General features: G+C 39.9%; 1 protein-coding gene across 2 annotated transcripts in view; it reads right to left on the reverse strand.

Moving 5' to 3' along the window:
* Positions 1-20,698, reverse strand: part of nrxn3b (neurexin 3b) — a 332,817-nt gene that overhangs the window by 225,651 nt on the left and 86,468 nt on the right. For both annotated transcript variants that reach the window (XM_079642411.1, XM_079642410.1), the window contains 2 exons: positions 7,931-8,369; positions 3,707-4,090 (listed from right to left, as the gene is read on the reverse strand). In XM_079642411.1, coding sequence (XP_079498537.1) covers positions 3,707-4,090; positions 7,931-8,369 — 823 coding nt within the window. The remainder of the gene's footprint in view (positions 1-3,706; positions 4,091-7,930; positions 8,370-20,698) is intronic.

Below are 20,698 nucleotides of genomic sequence, written 5' to 3' on the forward strand. Positions count from 1 at the left end.
AATGGGGCCTTAATGTGCAAAGGTAATGTGTTTTCTTCAGAGCAAAAGTAGGTCTAAAGTTAGACTACATGATTTATTTTGAACATCTTAGCTGACAAAGCTAGTTTTAATGTCCTTCATTCTAAAGGTCTTCAACGAAATATGTAGGAATTATCTACACTATTTGCAATATGTTCCAATGGAATCCATTTGAATGAAATAAGATCATCAAAGAAAATGTAGGCTGACTTCAACAAACTGTTTTGATCAAATACCACCAAAAGAGCTTATTTACATTCCAGCATGAAGTCAAGTCAAGCGCAAAGGCCAATCATTGTAATGTAAATGTTTGACCTTTGTTACTCACTCAGGGAGAGCGTTGATCTCTATCATTTCACCCCCGGTCTCGTCGTACAAGTACAACCTTCTGTTGTACCGTATGTACTGTATAGCATGCTGAGGATCAATAGCAAGCGGCATGTGTGGCTACATCTCAGTGGTTGTTTGATATAGTCTCTACGGAGCTCCAGGAGCCGTTTAAAAGCATGGAGGAGAGGAAAAACAAAGCATGAGTAATATAATTCCATTTGTTCCAAATGGTTGCGCATTCATTTTGAAAATACAAATAAAATACCACGTTGTTTCAAGCCCAATATTTCTAATGAAAGCAATTTCTTCATCTCAAGTGCATTCCCTACTGAGGCAGACAATAATTAGCTTCAACAATATTCTACTCTGAACTGCAATATGAGCAATCATTAGAAGCTAATGGAATCAGACTAATTTGTCAAATGAGTTTGCCCACATCCAGACCTTGCGCTATTTGCAGATGATGTTGTCGCCCCCGTTTAATCAGACTGTGAACTCCCATGTGCACGACTGCAGCTGAGGGTCAGAATGAGGGCAGGGAAAGGTGGAATGCTCCGGGAAGTCGCTGCTGGGATAAAGCGTTTTATAACAGCGGAAGGGAAATGTCACTGAAGGATGTTTTCACAGTGGTGGGGAAGAAGGCGCTCGGAATAAAAGCTCTCAATTTACCGCTCACTTTTCTTTACCTGTGGTATACGCTTTGGGCAGTGACCAGGAAAGAAATATCGCTGACACAAGCGGCGGCCCAAGATGAGATTCCTCCACGGGATGGCCAGTCTTGCTCTACGTGAGAAAGAGAGCCGTGCAGCAAACCGAGGGGGCTCCAGTATCAAGCTGCTGAGCTTCTGCACTGACAGTAACTGTACTGTAGCTTCAGATCCAGAACAGAGTACGGATCACTGCTCCACAGTAAGAGCTAGGGGAGGAACATATAGGCTGCCCTGTCCTAAAGAAGATAAGGCCAAAAAGGATGCTCTGAAAAACTGTGAAGGGGCGGGAAATGACCTTAGATATGATACAGGTAATACTATATTGTGGTTTAAAACTTCCATATAAAAGAAATGATAGTCGTTTGGGCTAACAGTTGCCAATGCTGGATTGAGAAACACATCGATACCTTTTTTTTTTTTTAAATCATTGAAACCATAAAATATAAGAAGATAATCCAATACGCCAATCTTTAACATACTGGCAAGTTACTTGAGTAGTTATTTTACCATTTTGAAGGTCCCAATCTCTAGATAGAGAACCTTAGCTTATGGTAATGCTTATGTACTTTTAATTCCATAGGATTTGGACTGAAGGACTTGTACTAGAAATTAAGTATTTTGAAGCTGTTGTTCTGGTTCATGATTAAGGGATCTGAGTTCCACTATTGCACTGTACTCCTCATAACTAGTTATATTGATATTCACACATTTTTGTTTATGGACTACTGTGTGTTGGAACGATTTCTAGCACTAACTCAATTTGTAGCAATATACCAGCTAAACAAGGGGGAATCAGCTAGTCTATGAACAAAACAAGGCAGAGGAATGTATCCTTGACAGCTTTAGCAACATCGGCACATTTCACCACTCCTCAAATCTCATTCTGTAAAGTAAAAACATCCGGATCTGCCCAGACTGAAGCTTTGTTCTACAGGTTATCACCCAGCGGCTACATCACTCACTGAATGCAGAGGTACGGCCGATCGGAGGACAGAAACAGAACAGAGGAAGAAGAGTATCGAGCATTAGGGACATAATAATTCATTTTTCTTCATGCGGGTTCTTGGACAGAACGCTGACCTTTTCCCCTTTGTGCTGTTAAAATATAGAGTCTGGCTAAGACAAGATCAGCCTCGTAACTGGGCTCCCAATGGAAGTTCAGCTCTTCCACAGGAACAGACATGTACTCTATGTTACATACATTCAACATGAGTTTCATTATTAAAAGGAGGTTCACAGGAAGGATATTTCTTGGTATTTATAGCTCAGACCGTTCCAAACAGAAGGTAAACGTTGATCCTTATTCAACTTAAATGATTAACAACGTGTTAGCATCCTGCCAGCCTCATCTAAAACACACTTGCTGAAGGTTGTGCCAACCGACTCACCAGACACTCATTATTCCTCCTCCAAGTACATTTCTTTACACACCTCAAGTTCTTTGGAAAGTACTAAAAGCCCTCTACTTGGCAAAGCTTGGTCAAATGATGACAATCTGAACAATAGTCCGATAACATACTCGCACAGCTCGGAGTGCTCCTATCTCCGCCGTCTCATAAAAGCTTAATGCGTCGAAGCTCTTAAAATCCACACTAGGAGAGTCCAAACCACTAGCAGAGAGAAGTTCAATTGCATCGCACAAGCCTTCCACAGCAAAGGGAAAACAAGGATTCGCTTTTCCGAAGCCACTTGGCAGAAAGTGGTATCCTATTAAATCTTTCAGCAAAGCTACCATAAATATTATGAGAGAAGTGTTCCAAGTCACACTTCGGCCTGTCCACTTTGCTGTGAAAAGCTTTTGTTAGCAGATAGCGGCTAAGTTACTGCCACTTCACAGCAGTGCTGGACCAATATGAGTTTTTCAATAACTGTTGCTGGAACTTAGAGAGTAGTGAAGCTAACTGCTGATTAATCATTTCTTTCTCATATTGCATCGGATTCAATATTTCAAAAGCTAATTTTCCGAATTTAAAAGGACATCTATTTAAAACTTCTCTGCAGTGTCTTCGTTTGCTTAAGTAGAAGAACAAAATAAGATTGTAATTAATGTCCAAATAATTTTAATAAATGAACTTTGAAAACAACATATAAATGAAAAATAAGTTTAGGTAGATATAACAATAACATTAATCAGCAGATAGCAGCATCAACCTTTTCCTTAGAACAAGTGAAATGTGTAAACTAAACACCATTTTGTGTGGTTAGCTTCAATGTTGTTGTCTCAGAAAAAATAACTATCATTCATTCATAAATAGATAGATAAACAAATAAATACTGGATTCATCAGTGCAAAGGTATTTTAAAATGTAAATAATAGGCCCAAATAATCAGTCTACCACTGCTTCAAGACCAACACTTGGGATACCAGAAAATATATTCCGACAACTTTATAACCCCTGTCAACGTTTAGCACCTACACACACGTATTGATTCAAAGTAAAAGCAGACTTTTGCAGGGGCACACTGACCAAATGGATTTCTTCTTTGCAAATAAAAAGGAGGACAGCTGCTGCCCCCTCTTTAAAAAGTCATCGACTAAAAAAAGAAATCAATAAGCCCTCTGACAAACCCAATAAGACTTAAAAATGATCACTTTAAGAGAGTACGCAGTCACCAGCCGGAGAGGAATGATTTGAAAGAAGCCTTACCTCTCTCGCAGGTGCTGTCCCAGAATCCCGTTCCTGTGCAGTCGCATACGAAGCGGTTCCAGCCCTCCTTACACGCTCCGTTGTTCTTGCAGGGGCTGCTGTCGCACTGTTTCCCCGTCACCTTGCTGCACGAGGACTTGATGCCCGTCATGTTCTGGTTCTGAGCGATCTGCCGGATGTCCTTGCTGCGCCCGTCGATGAAGAGGTCGCGGATGCAGCCCACGTAGCCGTAGTTGAGCATGGCGGTCCACAGCTCGGTGGGCAGCACCAGGCCCATCCGGCTGTCAGGGAGACCCCCCAGGTACAGGTCCCCCTCCAGGTCCAGGATCTCGTTCTCCCCGCTGGCTGTGAAAGGCGTGCGGCGGCTGTTCACTGAGATGATGCCTGCAGGAGGAAGGGAAACCCATTATTAAGTAAGATTAGATATCCTTTATTTATGCCAAATTAGGATTATTCTTGTCACCACAGCATGGTCACAGGCTGAAAAGAAAATGTAATAATTAATATTAATCAATAGAAAATACATACATCACAGTGTCTAGCAGTAGTAGTAGCAATATATATATAGACTAAAATTAAAATATAAAAAGGTATGAGTATTAACAATTCATCCATTATTTGTTAACTATATCCTATAAGTGTATGTTAATCAGTTTTTATTAGTTTTGTATTAATCTTTCTTGTTCTGATTTGTTGCTCTTTATAGTTATTTCATGTATTTTAAATTGGTATTTTTCTCAATAATCAATTAATTTCTTTAAAAAATCCAAAATGCTATATGAATAGAGTACCTATTTGCTCTTCTGCTGAAAATATATTTTTAGACTGAATCCAAATAGGTTCTCAAACTGAATGTGAGACTGACAGAAACCTTTTTGTTCATGAAAGGTGAAAATGACAACCAGAAGCTCTAAATGTGAGCACTGAAGTTATAAAAGAAGTTGATCAAAAATAACTGTGCTAAGCTGTGGTCTGAGTAGGTGGGGGGTGCAAGCCTCCAAAATGGCACTGATCAGTGACTCGGCAACAACCTCTTCAGGGGAACTCTATTTGAGTCATAAAATTACAGGGTAGGGGACAGGGATATAAAAATCAGTGAGGGAAAAAATGAGCTAGCATCCAACAAAATAAGCACTCCTCTGTGATCTAGCGACACAAGACTACACAGTAAATACAAATTATACTGTTTTCAGGGTGTTTTCCAGGAGGCAATTTTATATATTTTTATATTATCCAATCGAAATCCGAATAAATCTACAATCTATGCAGGGATCACATAGTTCAAATGCAGGGGCCCTATTATGTTCTTTGGGGTTTTGACCTTTCCTGTAGTGTGTTATATAGGATTTGTTGAATGTCAATAGTCTACAAAGGCTAAAATGCCAAAGTTACGAAGCTCTTCCCCCTGCTTGAAACGCCTCAATTAGAGTGCAACAGTGACGCGTCCTAAAACCCAGAAGTAAGCTGCACATGGGTTCCTTCGACAAAAATTTGAATTTTCGAATCATAAACCTATCGATCATAAATGTATTGATTAGATTTATGATTCGAAAATGATAAAAGTAGGGTAGACATGTGGAGATTATCCGACTGAACAAAACATGACCCGTCTCTTAAAAGTGTGTCAACCACAAACCTGATTTCCAGCTATTTTCCAGAATCCTATGGAGAAATTGCGTTGCCTTTTTGTCGAAGGAACCTATGCGCATCTTACTTCCGGGGTTTAGGACGCGTCACTGTGGCACTCTATTGGACTCCTTTGTTTACTTCCGTAACATAGTGACATCACAATGTAACACTTGCGCTTCTATCGCTCCAACACATTGAACGTGATCAAAATAACTTTCTTTTGTATCTTGAAAAACATTCAAACGTATGTTTCGTCAATTTAATAATTTAATATTCTTTACATTATTTGTATGTTATGTTTTTCATTTCATTTCATTCCTTTCCATCATGTTGAAATGTTTAATGTAAAGTAAACTAAGTACTAAAGTCAAAATACAACAATTATATAAAAAAAAGTATAATAATAAAAGCAGGAAAGGAATCTGCTGTAAGGCGTGTCTCTTTTACAAAACGTTAAATACATTTAACTGCTCTTAAGGAGTTATCTTTAGTTTTTATAATTGAAAACAGTGGGAAAGGGTTAAGGTTAAATTGAGATGAAAACAACAAGAAAAACCCAAAAAGAGAATCATTTAAATATGCATGTACTTCGATTTGGTTGAACTTAACTGTCTGTTTTATTATATTACCGCTCTGTCAGCCCTCACTGATATCTAGTTTTAACATTGCAAAAATATGAAAATGTCACTTCTTTGCAAAATACGAGTCCTCACATTTGACTACTTATTCACCTCCCAGCCAGACAGACAGACAGATAGATAGATTCTGGCTGGACATCTTCGGGGACAGGACATTTCATTCACTTGCAACTCTCTATTAACATTTCCCTCAAGCCACCGGTGTGATTATGCCTGTTCTTAACCATCCCTCAGTCTGGTATCCATATATCTGTCTCATTCCTCTTTTTCCCCGTGAAAATCAGACTTTCTCCTCCGCTATCGCACTAGGCGCTGTGCCGGTGATTAATCAAAGCAGCGGGCTGTGACACACGGCTAAATTGGCTGCTCTAACCTGATATATAACACCGGCTGTAGCGCCGACTCACACACCCTGGTTTCTCTGGAGGATCGTACCTAATGCAGAGATTGTGTTGGGTTTCGGAGCTCAAGGCAACAGAAATTTCTAACCCCTTTCTCTAATACAATCTTCTTCTAATACTTTCTGTGTATTTGGCCATGTTTGGAGGTCAGATGACATACAAATGGAAGGAAGCGAGAGTCAGAAGCTATCTAAAGAGAATTTATGGCTTTACCGGCGGTGATAAATCATCGCTGGAATTAATATATTGTGGAAGTTGGCGTCATCCTGTGGTTGTGAGACAGGAAACAAAGATACAATAAGATGTAACATGATTACAAGTTTGGTGCTTACAGCTAGGGGAGCTAGATACAAGGTTTTTCTCTTGAAATGAATACAATTTCCATTACATTTAATCATAATTATTAATGTTGAGGAATGGTTAGAGTCTGGAGGAAGGAAAGCTTTGTTAATTAGTTACTGTAGTGCAAAGAGCAAGTTTCACATTTCTTACTTCATTTTTTTGTAAAACAAACATTATTTCGGGTCAGGTTAGGTCAACAATTAATTAATTAGAAAATTCATAAATGGTAATTTTGACATTTCTTTTGAATTTGTAACTGGAGGACAGAAATGCCAGATCTTTGAGGATACATAGTGGTGTTTTAAATGCTAACATTAGCATGCTAGCCTCATCAAAGGGACAATGCAGTGTTTCAGTGCATGCAATACTTTTTTACACTGCAATGTCACATTCATTGTATTAAAATACCCTTTTATTTTGTGTTTCTTTGTCTCTATGCTTCTTAATATTTTGTGTAAAGCAGTTGATGATAGCATGTGCGCAAATACAGACTCTAACCTAAAATGTTGCTCCTTTTTGCTGTTTCATATTGTCGATTTAATATCTTTGGATTTGGTTACTTTTAACACGGAACATTTTTTAAAACAGCACTGTGGCTTTGAGTAGTAACATGCCTGTAAAGTAGGTTTCCGTTATTATTTTGGAGACTCAAGATTTAAATGTAATATACAATATACAGTTTCCAAAATAAAATATTGTGAAGTCAGCGCAGCGATACTGCAGGAAACATTACATTACATTACATTACATTACATTGCATTTAGCTGACGCTTTTATCCAAAGCGACTTACAATAAGTGCATTCGACCAGGAAGATACAACCTTTAAGAAAACAGAATCATATAAGTACATCAGGAAACACTAGTCATTCTTCAGTGTCAGGATATATTGTACAGAAGCCTCCCTTTATTTCTATTGATTCTTGTGTTGAGCAGTTTGATATTTGCCTTGGTGGCTGTGCCCATAAATTCATATCAAAGGCAACATGTTTTTAATTGAGCAAATAATTCAGTTTCCTGATGAAGCCATTGTGAGAAATAAAAACAACTGACATAACGAGTCCCAAGTGCAAGTGCAGGTTAACGCCCTGTCAGAAATATGTAACACAGAAATGAATTCTGCTATAAATAAACTGTGTGACTAGAAGTAAGATCAGAACAGTGAGTTCTGATGGAGGAAATGTTTCAGTTCTTTCTATTTCCCCTCCTTCCTTACCTGAGCGTCCGTCCCTCTGGATGTCCACGTGGTGCCAGGCGCCGTCGTTGACCTTGGCCTGCGTGGCTTTGACCTTGATGGTGCCGGACCCCATATCCAGCAGCAGAAACAGCCCTCCGTCCAGCAGCTCCACCGCAAAGAAGTCCACCTTGTTGTTCTTCTGGCCCTTAGCGTCCCGCCGGTCCTGGGCCTTCCCGTGGGTGAAGAGTATCAAGCCGTTGGGTTCGGAGGTGCGGAAGTCAAACGAGATGGAGCCGACGCGTTTGGTGTTCCATTTGGGCAACGCCAGGTAGGAGTCGGGCGTCTCGAAGTTGATGGGGTCGAGGGTGGGGACGTTTTCACACTTGAAGACCACGTCGCCCTGGAGTTTCATCTTGGGGTCCACGATGCGGGCGAGCCGGGAAAGCTCCAGACGGATATCGTTGTTCTTGTACACCACCTGGAAAGAAATATATGACATGAGTCATTTAGCTAATGACTTTAACAAAAGGATAATACAATAAGTACAATAAACCACAAAGATTCAAACAAGGTACAGTGCATTGTACCATTGTAAGGTGCATTTAGGTTTGGTTAAATGGCCGCAATTGAAACAGGTGGGTTTTGATTTTGAATCCAAGATAATTGAGAGCCGTGTTTTCATTATGCACCCCTCGAAATTGTCGCCAAGCGCTGCGCTCAAAAGTTCTGATTATTTCAACTTCAATATCGTTTACTACTACTCACCATTCAGATGAAAGCTCGAGATCGCTAGAATTTGAAAATACACGACCGGAGAAAATCTGCCACTTCCTTACAGAGCCCCTCCTCCAGCACACAAGAACGCGCAAATGACCAATGAGGGCACGAGATAAGTTTGTGCACAGATGGAAGGCTGACAGGCAGGTCGGCCATCCAGTTATTTTAGCCGGGTCGGCTAAAATGATTGGTCGTGCTTTTTACAGTACTACGGCTTCCAGAGATGAATTTTTTTAATGGATTTTTTGTCAAAGCACTTAAGATATTCATTGCTATCGGGATGTTAAGAGCATTCTATGGAATATAACAAAAAGTGTATCTCGAGTCGGTTTCTCAAACTTACCTACCCCACCTTTAACTGGCTGTTATTTGTGTTCATGATAAAGCAATGAGCAGATCCATTCACAGTACAATAGTAGAATACCAGTGTCTTACAAAGGGATTCTTGCAGTCACTGGTAGGAAGTGAAGGGAGGGGAGTAAAGGTGTAGTGTAGGAGAACTTGGGTTCTTATTGAAGTATGCTTTAGAAAATACATGCCATTTTAGTGTGAAGATGGTGAGTATACCTCAGTGTGAGTTGTGTCTTCAAGGGATTTCTTCTTCATTTATTTTCCCATCAGTACGGGATAGTTTGCAAGCACAATAATGTTTGAAAAATCAGTATTTTCACGTGAATAAATTGCACTTGATTGCAATGTGTAATACCATAGCATCAATATACCATATTGCCGATTTGAGAAGAGCTGGATCAATAAAACTAATATGGTCTAAGGCTGGTGTCGTCCAATTTGTTTCTCCGTCATCTTCTATTTCAAGTCCAATTTATCCAAGATGAACAGGAGATTGTTCACAAATGTGTCACAGTATTGTCATCAGATTGAACACCTGCCGACTGAGAGTGAAGCGTGAGCAGCGATGGCTGAATTATTAGAGAGTCATTCAATGTAATGTTCAAAAACAGCAGTCTTTAAAGATTGGTGAAATACGCCGTGGGAAGATTCGTGAGAATATACCCATTATTGTACTTATTTACCCACAGTGAAATTGCTCAAAACCCCTAATCCAAAGTAGAAAGAAGCCCCCTATTATAGTCAAACAGAAGAAAATACTACTGAAAAGGAGAGGCGAATATTGTCGATTGGAATCCATCGAGGTGGAAAATTAATGTTTCTTTTATTTCCTTTCTGGGGAGAAAGATAGGCTTTTTTCTGGTATATTGGGTATTGTGTGCGCGAGAAACAGCAACACTGTTAGACGGAGCACAGCTGTCAGCAAACAGATCTTACTGCTGTGGGATTACCGATAATCCTGGAAGATTTGACAGTAAATCAACACAGGTGACCCGAGCGCCGAGGAGGACTGAAGAGAGGGGGAGAGAGAGAGGAGAGAGACGAGGGTGCTGGGAATAAGCACGGAAGGAGACGGCAACATGAGAAAGGAAATATGTCGGGAGGCAAATAGAGAGGAAAAGAGGGAGAGATCTGGAGGATAAAACGCTGTAAGGCCAGTCCGTGCCACTGGATTCCAAAATGTGATTGTGTTTGTGGGTGTGCACGTACAGTACAAACACAGTGATGGAGCTGTCAATAGGTTAATGACCACCCTTAATCTCCTGAACATGACACACAAGATAAGACTTAGCTTAGCACAACCTTTGTCAAGCACCTGATCGAACGCACACAATATAGTAATACATGTTTTCTAGATTCAAAAACAGTATATTTTGGTAACTTTAGGGAACTTGCATCAAAGTATATGTATGCATTAAAGATAAAGAGATGCATAGGAAAAGGAATGTTATTTTTATTACTGATAAACTGCACATTTTTTGTTGTTTTTTTCAGTTATAAATCCATGTTACGCTCTCAAGCAGAATCAAAATACTTTATTTATCCAGGGGGGAAATTGGGTTTTTAAATGTTGCTCCATTTAAGACAAAGTTTTTAATATTTCATAAGATGTTATAATGAAAAGAATGTGCAAAAAAAGATCAAATTAAATAAAAATATTTCCACAAACATAAGACATTTCTTTAAACAGCAGTTAAAATTGAATTAGTTGAATAAAAACTATAAAATAAATGTACATTATACAATATGTGCAGTGTTGTATCAGTCTAAATAAAAGATATGAATACTGAATAGCACAGTTATTGTGAACTGAACACATGGAATCATACATGTTGAAGATAATCACGGTCAGCAGTCGCCTGCTCTGACCGGCGAGGGGAGTCTGTGTGAATGTGGAAGTTATTCAGTCTCAAAGCACTAGTCTGAAATGAAATATGACACTGCCTTCGGGGGGGAATAACATTTACATACCACAGCTGTCTGACCGACTAATTAATGAGTAATTAAACCCAGCAGGAATTAGCGTATGATTAAAATCATAAAGCTCTATAGTTTCTCACATTGTGTGCAAAATAAATGAATAGTTTAATATAGAAAATCAGAAATAGATTTGACTGTTGAAGAGGAATTGTTGCTCTATCTTTATCCGTCAGTCTTCTGTCAGCAGCCTTCTTTTTCCTAGTTACCTCATTGGGCACATTTTAGTCGGAAATGTTTTTAAGATTAAATATATATATATAGCATTATATGACATTTCAAACATGTAAATGTTAAAGCATCAATCTGACGCAGTTCTTGGAACTTGATATCCTTTACAAAAGGTATACATGGTTCTAAAAAAGGTGCCTCTGCAGTAATGACTTGTTTACTTTGTCTATAAAACGTCAAAAAAGAATTGAAATGTATATTATAATGAACATAAAAGCCCAAAGTGACATCTTCAAATGCTCTGTCATAATCCACACAGAAGGAGCCAATTTCAAACAATCCTAAAAAAGATTATTTAAAATCCTAAAGTCGACTGTCAAAAATAAAGGACAAACAAAATATATAAATATTGCAAGTCTGTATTTTCTTACAAACAAATCAGGCTCTATTTTTCTATGTTCTACCGTGACAGCTTTTACATTTTGTATTTATATTAATTAATGAATACAAAATAAAACCTTATATCGTCCTATCCCTAAACAGGAATAAAATAAAAGCAGAATATGCTTAAAATGTAGAAACTAGAGTAAAAATCACACAAAGATTAATAGCTTATCAAAATATTTGCCAATGGATTTCTGTAGAATGACCAATTGATCGTATGGACCTATTGCAGTAAAACAAGGACATTATCGGGTTCAAACCAGTTTGAAAGACCCACTGTGATGCTGGTGCAGTGTTTGAATATCATCTAAGCGTGCTAATATTGTATGACTCATGGCCCGAGGGATGGTCTCTGTTTGTTCTGTCTGTTTGTCTGCATGTGATTATCAGCTAACCTCTGGATATGAGAGAAATCTGAATATTACATGAAAAGAGAAAGCAAGGAGAAAAAGAGGCTTTAATGTACCTCATTTGGAATCTTCTTTGTAAACACTGCAGCGGTGGTTCTTAGATTTAAATCTCACAAAAGTTAAAAAGCAGTCTGTCTGTCTGTCTTTGAGACGTATTAATTGGAACTTGTAGATATGGCAGGACACCAGAGCCACAACTGGTTGCTATTGCACACAAAATAAACTGTAATCGTCTACTCAACTCATAAAACACTTGCTGTCTTAAGTGTTTTCTTCACTGGAAGAGTCATGGTACCAGAGATATATTATTTAATAACAATACCGGTGAAATTCCACAATTTTCAATAGCAATTTGATACCATGGTCCATCCATACACCCATGTTCCACAGCTTATCTGCAGTTGGGCCGCAGAACGAGCAGTTCCAGAAGAGGTCCCCAAGACTGCCCTTTCCCTGACCACATCAATCAGCTCTGACTGGGCATTCAAAGGGGCTCACAGGCCAGCGTGGAGATATATTCCCTTCACCTGGTCCTCAGTCTGCCCCTCTGTCTCCTCCAGGTTTGACATGCCTGGAACCCCACCCTGGGGAGGCGGCCAGGTAGCATCCTTACCAGGCGCCCTAACAACCTCTGGCTCCTAGCTACGAGAAAGAGCAGCTGCTCTATCTTGGATGACTGAACTTCTCACCTTATACCTAAGGGAAGTGCCAGCCACCCTCAAGAAGTGAAAACCAATTTATTTGTTTCATGACCCATCCTTCATGATTATGAAAACACTACCCATCTTCAGCACATCCCAAAGATTGTCAATGGGGCTGAGGTCTGGACTCGGTGATGGCCGATCCATGTGTGAAAACGATGTCTCAAGCTCCCTGACTCATCACACAATGTGAGCCCACTGAATCCTGGCATTGTCATCTTGGAACATGCCCATGTCATCAGGGAAGACCTGGTCATTCACTATATTCAGGTAGTCAGCTGACCTCCTTCTTTGGGAACATAACATTGCTGAATGTAGACCTGACCAACTGCAGCAATCCCAGATCATACCACTGCCCCCACAGGCTTGTACGGTAGGCACTAGGCATGATGGGTGCATCACTTCATCCGCCTCTATTCTTTCCCTGATGCGCCCATCCCTCTGGAACAGGATACATCAAGATTCATTGATTTGGTTTTAATAATGCTTTGGACCGGATTTCATGTATGTCCTTAGATGTTTCTTTGCTTGATGCAGGCCAATAATTAGACCCCTGATTAACATCTATTCCACGACCACAGGATATGCCTTCTGACATGGTTGTTTAAGAAATGAGAAGCTATTCACTGCATCAGCTAGGGTTAAATAACTGGTTGCCAGCTGAAACATAATAATCAATGCAGGAATTATCCAATGGAAGGCTCTTACAGATTGTACGAACTTCAATGACCGGTTGTCTTTTTTACACACACATTAGGAAATTGTTGACGGGTATTCATTTTTATTGAAAGGTGCATGAATGCTCCAAAATGCAGATCCATGGAACTTGCGCTCACTGGCTACTAGCTAACGTTAACTAGCTCTCATGTCAGCTACGAGACAATTGCTAACATTGAAGCATCATCAGCTAAGAAATATATGGCTCCTGCATGTCAATAGTGACTTTATTATGTTTCAAACACCTTTTATATCGTCCTCAGGATGGCGGAAGGCCGTTAGTCTCCCTTACCCTGACCCTAGTAAACCAAAGGTTTGTAATGTTTTCAGTATATTGGATTTAAATTGGTACCAGAGTATGAATTCTCATGGCATCCCTATTCTTGCCGGAGGAACCTTTTTTACAAAGTCGCTTTTCTGGTACGTACTAATCTTCAGCCAGCTCCTGATATGTTTTGGGATTTTGATTTTGTTCTGATGTGCAGCAGTCCGATCAATAAGCTTATCAAAATGATGCCATAAAAGAGGAACTGACTGCTGCGGCGATTTGTACCTCATCTTATCCTTTGTTATGGCTGTGCTTTGCTATGCTTTCCTTTAGCCTATCAACGGCCTTATGGGGCCCATTCATAATGCAAGTACAGGGGACTGTAACGACTCCATAAAGCCGGGATTCTCTGTCTCTTGCTCCTGTATGGTGTATTGATCGGGCCCTGGTAAGGGTGAGGGAAGGGCAGGTGGGTGGAAGCGTGACACACACACACACACACACACACACACACACACACACACACACACACACACACACACACACACACACACACACACACACACACACACACACACACACACACACACACACACTCTCTCTCTCTTCTCCCTAATCTACTTCAGATTAGTGCTCATGTCCTCTCGGCCTCGGCCACAGCTGCTGTCAGCTCATGATTTAGCCCCAGTATTAATGAAGAAGCGAGGTAATTCCATTGAAGTGGACTGAAGATACACACACACAAAAAAAAAAGTCAATTGGGTGTGTGTGCAAATCCACAAATGCAACTGCACAGATATACAATACAATGCAGTATTTACTACAGAAATCGGTGAAGCGATTGTGGGTAAATATTGATGAAAACGGAATGAGTGACAGCACTGAGGAAACAAGAGATAGAATATTCAGTAGCAATTACTGGGGATCAATACGAGTCTGACTGCCATGGTACAGGGACTGGGACGTGACAGTGCACCAGTATTAAAGGGTTAGCTCACCAAAATACAAAATATCTTCCTAATTTGGATTGTAGATATGGTTGTTTTTAAGTGGACAGTTTAAGATATACCTGCAATTTAACCTATGACATAATAGATGTGTTGGAATATTTGTTGTGTTTCAACCGTCTCAGCTTGTGCTTTGAGTGCAAAAATATCAATCAAGGTTTTGCCCAGCATGCACTTCAAGTTTTCATATAATTTGTTTCATAAATATTGACATGGAAATGTATGGTATGATTTGGATGCAAGTTTGGGCTTGAAGATGTTTCAAATTTAGTCCATCTAAATATCAGTATATCTCCATCCATCTTCTTCCGCTTATCCGTGGTCGGGTCGTGGTCGGGTCGTGGTATATCTTATCACTATTTATTTGCAAGAGTCTAGTACTAGGAGCAGTAAATACAACGATATAGTGCTACTGCAATCAAAACCATACGGGAGCAGGAGCGAGAGCACCAGATAATTAGCTTCTATGGAATAGAACAGCCCGCATAGAACCGTAGGCCATGGTCACAGTAGTAACCATGGCCAGTGCTTACATGGCCTAGGACCGTAGTTACAGTAGTCTCAGCTGCTCCGTCCGTAGTAAGTAAGTACCATTCTAACAAGCTAAAGATTTAAATAATTAAAAAACATTTTTGGGTTTAAAATCTTTACTGGCTTATTAAAAAAGTAAAAAACAAGTTCCATTTTTGGTAGCAACAGTTTCAGTGGGGGATATTCAAAATGTTGGTTGCTAGTATATTTTGTGATTTGGGTGAAATGTACCTTTATGCGGCAAAAAAGAATGCTGCAAGCCTCTCTCAGGCAGTCTGCTTCAGCCGGGCCCCTTGAGACACCATTCACTGCGACACATACTCTGTCACACACAATGAGGCGTTCCATTCAATCTGTTACATGAACTTTCTCCAACCCTTCCTGCGAATGCTGCTGCAGCTCTGCTCCAAACACCAACCTCAAGCTCTATTGCTACAGCACCACCTTCACCGCCATCACAGCTATGTGTCTGATAGGGTTCCAGCTGGGGAGAGAATGTGTCACGTCCTTCTTCTTAATTCTACAAGTTAAGATGAACACATTGCAGGGAATGAGAAATAAGAGCTTCTGCAGAAAATAAATATATCCATACAATATATAAATATATATATGTTTTCAAAAAAATACGTTCCAGACTGAAATGGAAAGCTTAACAAGGCATCATTTGCAGCAAAGTCTAATATACAATTCACAACTTCAGATCCATGCATTTAAAACTTAAGGATGACTTTTATTCTGAAATCAATTACTTAATGTTCTCCTTGTCTTAGACTATACATATATTTTTCTGTAAAATACACAACACTCCTTATCCCCTTTAAAACAGAGATAGTCTTTAAAGGGGCCCTATTATGCTTTTTCCCTTTCTAAAGTTTTCCTGTTCAGGGTTATAGTTTTGGTGCATGTAAATAGTCTGCAAAAGCTGAAATCCCAATATCACTTCCCAACATTAAAACATGTTAACATGTCACAGTAGAGGCATATATTACAAATATGAACCTGAAAATTAGCATACAAGATGTCATAAAAAAATTAAGTTCATAAAACATCATCCCTCCTATGGTTTTTAACAATACTAAATACAAATCAGCTCAGTCGGGCCAAAGTTTACACCAAAAATGTGGATTTAATTGTAATCTTTAAACACGGCAAGTACTGATCTCTCGAATGCTTTTATCTTATCAGACTGAATGTTTGTTATGGGACTTTTGAGCATCAATACTGCATGTATAACACCCGACATCTGTTAGCATAATACTGAGCTATGCTGTACAATAGGGTGCCTGTAACATTAAAGGGGCCCCATTATAATATGTTGGGACTTTCCCTTTCTAGAAGTGTGTTACGTAGGTTTTTGTGCATGTAAATTGTCTGCAAAGGCTAAAATATAAGCTAAGCTAACCATTTCCTGGTTGTAGCTTCATTCAAGAAAGTTATATTTTCTCATCTAACTCTTGGGAAGAATGCAAAACATTATTATTTCCTACAGTGAAAAACTTTTCGTTTAAAGGAAAGAAATTTAAAAAAATACGTTTCAATTTTGGCATTTTTTTACATCACAGGGAAAAAAGTGCTACTCATTGAGAGCAAGCCAGCGTTGCTGCAAAAATCCATGAGTTTCTGGTAGGTGCCGTACAATATATCATAAAGTTGTGTGGGAGGGTCTAAGCCTTAAAACAGTATCTGCTCAACTTCCTGGAGAAAAGTTTGTGTTAGATCATTCAATAAGCTGCATAGTATAAAAAGAGGGCGCCTGCTATGAGGTCGCCATTAAGTCTGAAGCAAGGAAATTAAAACTTATTTCCTGCAATTACATTTCATCTGTGAGGTTACAAAACAGATACAAAATGTTTTAAAAAAGGGAATAGTTGTCATGTTTTTTTAGCTGCACTCTTTCAAAAGAGCATGACTTTCTAAAAAAGAGTTCTAATTTTGTCAACAATAAAAAAATCCTCTCAAATGCTATCAGTTATCATAGGTGTAATTGTGCTCCCTGGGATACTGACTCCACAATTTAAAAATATCTTTTCAGCACATTTATTGTTGTAATATTATAACACCGGGTTTAAAGTAGCCATGATATGATCAGATATAAACATGTGCAGGATGAAACTTAGTTGAGACTGTACAAGGGTGAAAGGTGAAATAATTCCATAGAAATCTGAAGATAGTACTCATCCATCACTGTTTGGCCCTCTAAGGGGATATTAAAGAAATAATTAAAAAGGACAGGATGACATTTGCATAAGTATTGGAGGGGAAAACAAGCGTTGCCTGAACATACTGCGATGACTAACACAAAACTGATGACGACAATGTTCCCCTCAAATGCCAAATGTTGGTCTCTTGCCCTCGCTCCTCTTCCTCTCACTTACTCATCATTCTCTTGATCTCCGTCAATATCGGTATTTTCTGTTTGTGTCTCCCGCCTGCTGACATCCACCTCATATGCACTTGTCCTGGCCTTTCATTTCTTCAACACTCCATCTTCTACCCTGACTCTGATATTACTCATCAGTTCCTCTCTCCAGCTCCTCCCCCGTCTGAGGACATGACGGCGCATGCCCCAGCTGCCCCCGCAGTCTGACACAAGTTGCCAGCTCCAGTGCCGACACGGGTGCCCTGTGACACCGGAAGGAGGGGCTGGATGGCGTGAGAGAAGGAGGCGGGGGAGGGGAGGAGGGGGGTTGCATAAGGCACTGCAAACATCAGGCTGACCGGAGAGTGAGCCCCAATGGCCATTGAGTCACGTGACGCGCTGCGGCCCACATGGCAAAACACGCGCAGAGGCGGGACGTGTGTGTGTTGTGTATGGATGACATCCCATAAAGCCTACGGCGGCAGATGAGTGCAGTGGAGAGAGGGCCTGTGATGGCAGCGGCTCTTTTGTTGGTCAGACAGAAGAGAAAAGAAAGCCTCTCGTTGTTGCAACACATGCCTGCGTCGGTTTATTCATCAGCTTTAAGTGTGTTTTTCTTTCAAATATAGAGTCCATTATGCACCGATATTCTTTCTTCTGTAGCGTTTGAAGCACCCTGGCCAGACGTTACTCAGCGTCAGACAGAAATACTGACGCACTCGGATCTGAGCAATGGGCCAAACACGACTGAATCATTCCCTTATTATCTGGGGGATATTGGATCTAAAGGAAGAGGTGGAGGGGGCAGGAAAGAATAAATATGCTGTAGGAGAGCAAGAAAGAGCTAGAGAGACAAAAGGATGATGCATAGGGACTGCTTGTCGATGAAAGAGTTGGGCTTTATTGTGAATGAATAGAAGGATGAAACAGCCGGTCGTGAGCAGTTTGCTTAGTCCTGGCATCATGCCTGCTTAATGGAGCAACAGATGATGAACAGTTGAGGATCGCACAATACTAGCACTACCCGATACCACATGGTGAATCACCTGGAAGGTTCTGTCCACCAAACGCTCCCTCTCAAGGGCCAGCTCATGTTGAGTCACGCTTCTTAGGATAATAATGGAAACAAATGGAGGATACCAATGGCTCTGCAATGTGGCCTGTGATGAAATATGAATGCATTGATGTATTAGCCTCCTTAAAGCTGCACTTATAAATATTTCAACATGAGACATTTTTCAAAAGAATACTGTACTGTTGGATGAGGAAAGGGTTTTTACGATCAGACAGAGATTTTTTAACACCCTTTTTTTAACCATGTATGAAACCTCATGCTAGTTGCTTTTGCATTGCTGAGACTCTTCAGTGTTAGCTGGATGGCCCTGAACACCTCCAGTTGTAAAAAAGATAAACTCAGAGTGTATAAGAACCCAACGTCATTGCCGTTTTTCCCCCTAGTCCGATCAGATGAACTGAAATGTGGGCTGTCTGTGGGCTGTTGTTAGATACCCTGAACTACTTTACTAACTGTAGTTACCATGGTCTGCAGGAACATAATGTACAAGGCAAAAGGGCTTGAGATTTTGGCTAACCCTAACCCTTGCTTTCATGAATTCAAAGCATTATCTATTGGTTAGCGTACAGTTAGTGATGGTCTTACATTAGCACTCATTTGGTGGGCGTCCTGGCTGATCTAAGTCGGACAACAACAAAAAAAAGGCATTGTACGAAACAAGGAAAGCGTCACTCATGGTATGTTTTGCATTCTGTTAACATGCTCTCTCTAAAAGGGGCCTGACTTTATTAAACTGAGCATCAAAATCCCTGTGTGCAGCTTTCAACTAATTGTTTTTGTTTGCTGTAAATTTGCCATTGTGTCGCAAAGCTCTTATCAACCTTATTTCCAGATGTATGGACAACTATTGTTGGACAAAAACCTTTTGTTAGGGACAAGCAAAGTTAGCTACTAGATTATAAACTTGTAGCAGCTGACAAACCAGAAGTAGGTGGAGACCAAAACCAGAGCCAAAAGGGGAGTGATATTGGATACCCATTGGTAAGCCAGAAAGATGACAAGAAATAACAACATGAGGTAAATAATTGTGAAGCAATTCAAGCATACAAAGATACAGACTGGATAGCTGTAGCTATTATGCCCTGGCTATCTGGAACAAACTACCAGAAACCTGCAGGTCCGCTGCAACTCTTACTACCGGTACTTTCAAATCCAGACTGAAAACTCATATTTTCTCCGCTGCTTTTGATTGAGCTGCAGTATGGCTTGTATTCATGTATTCTATACCTGTTGTGTTTATTTTACTATCTTTGCTTTTTAATGCCTGTTTTTAAATGCCATTTTATAATGTGTTTTTGCTGTATTTCTTTGTAAATGTCTTTTAATTTATTTTTGTAAAGCACTTTGAATTGCCGTGTGCTGAAAGGTGCTATATAAATAAACTTGCCTTGCCTTGCCTAACAGGAAGTGTGTACAAAAGCTGTACAATACATAGGATATTTTCTCCTTATAATTCAGTTGGAAGTGCCATTGGTGGATGGGTGAGGAGGCTCAGGCAGGGATTGGTTCTTGTGGAATTTACCACATCACTATGTGCATACAAATTCAGAAGATTAACTACTTTCTTCCCCCTGCTACTTGGTATGGACTACGCCACCAGTTAGAGAGTCAAAAACAAACAAGTAGGCCTGGCAAATACAGTATGTGTACAGTTCTTATAACTCTGTGTTCACACATTCATATTTAATCATTACTCTGATGCAACTACTAGCTCCAGCGAAAAGCTTCAATAATTCTGTTGCAGTCGAGAACTGAGTACCAACACATCTTTTCACATTGCAAAAAAAAAACATGAATAGCTTGAAATAAATGAACAATACGGACATGTTAGTGGGACTCTTTGTGCTTGTGGTGTGTTTACTGGCAACCACAGACTGAAAGAAAACATAGACTAAGAAACACTAAGATGTTAATGATGACAGGTACATTTGAAAGAACTCAAAGTTCAGGTTGTGCATATCTATTTATTCACACAGCCGCAAGCAACAGTAAAGGCATGGCTGGGTCGGTGCTTCTAAT

The sequence above is a fragment of the Notothenia rossii genome (assembly GCF_949606895.1).
Source record: "Notothenia rossii genome assembly, chromosome: 8".
NCBI classification, from domain to species: domain Eukaryota; kingdom Metazoa; phylum Chordata; class Actinopteri; order Perciformes; family Nototheniidae; genus Notothenia; species Notothenia rossii.